Genomic DNA, 2,042 nt, shown 5'->3' on the forward strand with positions numbered 1-2,042 from the left:
AGATGATCTTTTATCTTTTGTTGTTTTTGCATTCACAACATGAATCTGAACGGAAAAGAAAGCAAAGTAGTGAACAAAATTAGTGTATATAAATATAAAAAATTAATTTTGATGTACTAGAGATAAGAAATACGTACATTTAATTATGTATTGCTATGTTAGTCCATTGAAAATATGAATGATAATCTTTAAAAATAGAATAATAGATGTGATTAGAGGACTTTTTCTTTGTCAACTACGTTTGAATAATGGACGCTCTAACCAGTACCCACCCTCCCCCTGATTTAAAGTTCAACACTAATTATCAGTTATCACTCCCCATATTGTCTTCAGTTTCTAAGCTTTAGCTACATATTAAATATATCATCATCGATCAAAATTATGGCAGCAAGCACAGCCAGCATCCCATCTCACATAAAAGCTTGGGTCTACAATGAATATGGAAACATTGAAGAGACTCTCAAGCTTGACTCAAACGTAGCTTTACCACAACTCAAGGATGATCAGGTTCTCATCAAGGTTGTGGCTGCAGCCCTTAACCCTGTTGATTATAAGAGGGCCCTTGGATTTTTCAAGGACTCTGACTCTCCATTCCCAGTAAGTTTTTTTTATCATTATTTTTATTTGTTAAAAAATAATAGTTTTTAGTTCAAATTTTGAAATAATTATATATTTGTTGTATATTATAATATCATAAAAATAATATTAATTAATTTTTTAAGGTTTATTTAATTTGTGTATGTGGTGGTTGGAATTTGGAAAAGACTGCTCCAGGGTATGATGTGGCTGGTGTGGTGGTGAAAGTGGGAAGCGAAGTGAAGAAATTCAAGGTTGGAGATGAAGTTTATGGTGATATAAATGAATATGCTGTGAATAATCCAAAAGCTATTGGGTCAGTGGCAGAGTATACTAGTGCTGAAGAGAACGTGTTGGCTCACAAACCCTCTAATTTGAGCTTTATTGAAGCTGCTAGCCTCCCTGCAGCAATCATCACTGCTTATCAAGGTCTTGAGAGAGTTCAATTTTCTTCTGGAAAATCTATACTTGTTCTTGGAGGTGCTGGTGGAGTTGGAAGTCTTGTTACTCAGGTTTGAATAATGATGCTATCTTCCATCGTATAGTAGAATCATATTTAGATTTTCTAATACAGGGCCTTCAACACAAATCGATGAGACCCGGTTAGTCCAGTTTGTCTATATATACCTATAATGCACTTATATAAAGTATTTTGGATAAATTATAATAATATTTTATTAATATTAAAATATAAATTAATTTTTTAATTATTTAAAATATTTTTTAATTATATAAAATATTTAAAATATTTTTTATTTTAATAATTAATAATATATATTATTTCTAAACTTATTTCAAGAATACATATTAAGAATAAGATTAGATATGCTGACACCTAATGATATTTAGATATGTCCAAATATGTCTAAAAAAAAAGTTTTATTGACATGCATGTCAAATGAGTATTCATGAGTATGGAAATGGATCCTCTCAATTTTTTTAACAATTGAGGGAGTAAAGTGTGATCTCTCACCATTAATTCTATAAATGGGACAAAAAATAAATATGAGAGAAAGAGTAATAAAAGGTTAGAGATCACATTTTACATTTTCAATTTTTTTTAACAATTAAAAAGATTCATTCCCCATAAATATCGTATTCGAAATGTATCTTATATAAATAAAAAAAATGTCCATACTTCATAAAAGTCTTCATATTATATTGACTCGTTTATTTTTTATTTGGTCAAGAGTCTTAGTTTTCAGTTCTAGTTGGTCAGTCCAATGAGTTATATAAGCTGACTCATTCATTTTTTTATTTTTGAAAAAAAAAACTTGAATAAAAAATTCAATTTTAGGCAAAAAATTTGGACAAAAAAGACAACTTTTGAGACAAAAATCTTAAACAAACAAAATTTGTTTAATGGATAAATCAAGTATTTGGATCAGATAAAAAAAATACTTTAAAAAAATTGTTAAATTTTTTTAAAAATACAAAATAAACGGATTATCCGTTTAATATGCGGA

The 2,042-nt window shown here is 28.5% G+C and overlaps 1 protein-coding gene across 1 annotated transcript in view; it reads left to right on the forward strand.

Moving 5' to 3' along the window:
• LOC107644032 (2-methylene-furan-3-one reductase) overlaps positions 298-2,042 on the forward strand; it is a 3,816-nt gene continuing 2,071 nt past the window's right edge. Inside the window, exons 1-2 of the mRNA XM_016347807.2 lie at positions 298-597; positions 765-1,088. Of these exons, the coding sequence (XP_016203293.1) occupies positions 382-597; positions 765-1,088 (540 nt within the window). The 5' untranslated portion in view covers positions 298-381. The remainder of the gene's footprint in view (positions 598-764; positions 1,089-2,042) is intronic.

The sequence above is a fragment of the Arachis ipaensis genome, chromosome B05, assembly GCF_000816755.2.
Source record: "Arachis ipaensis cultivar K30076 chromosome B05, Araip1.1, whole genome shotgun sequence".
NCBI classification, from domain to species: domain Eukaryota; kingdom Viridiplantae; phylum Streptophyta; class Magnoliopsida; order Fabales; family Fabaceae; genus Arachis; species Arachis ipaensis.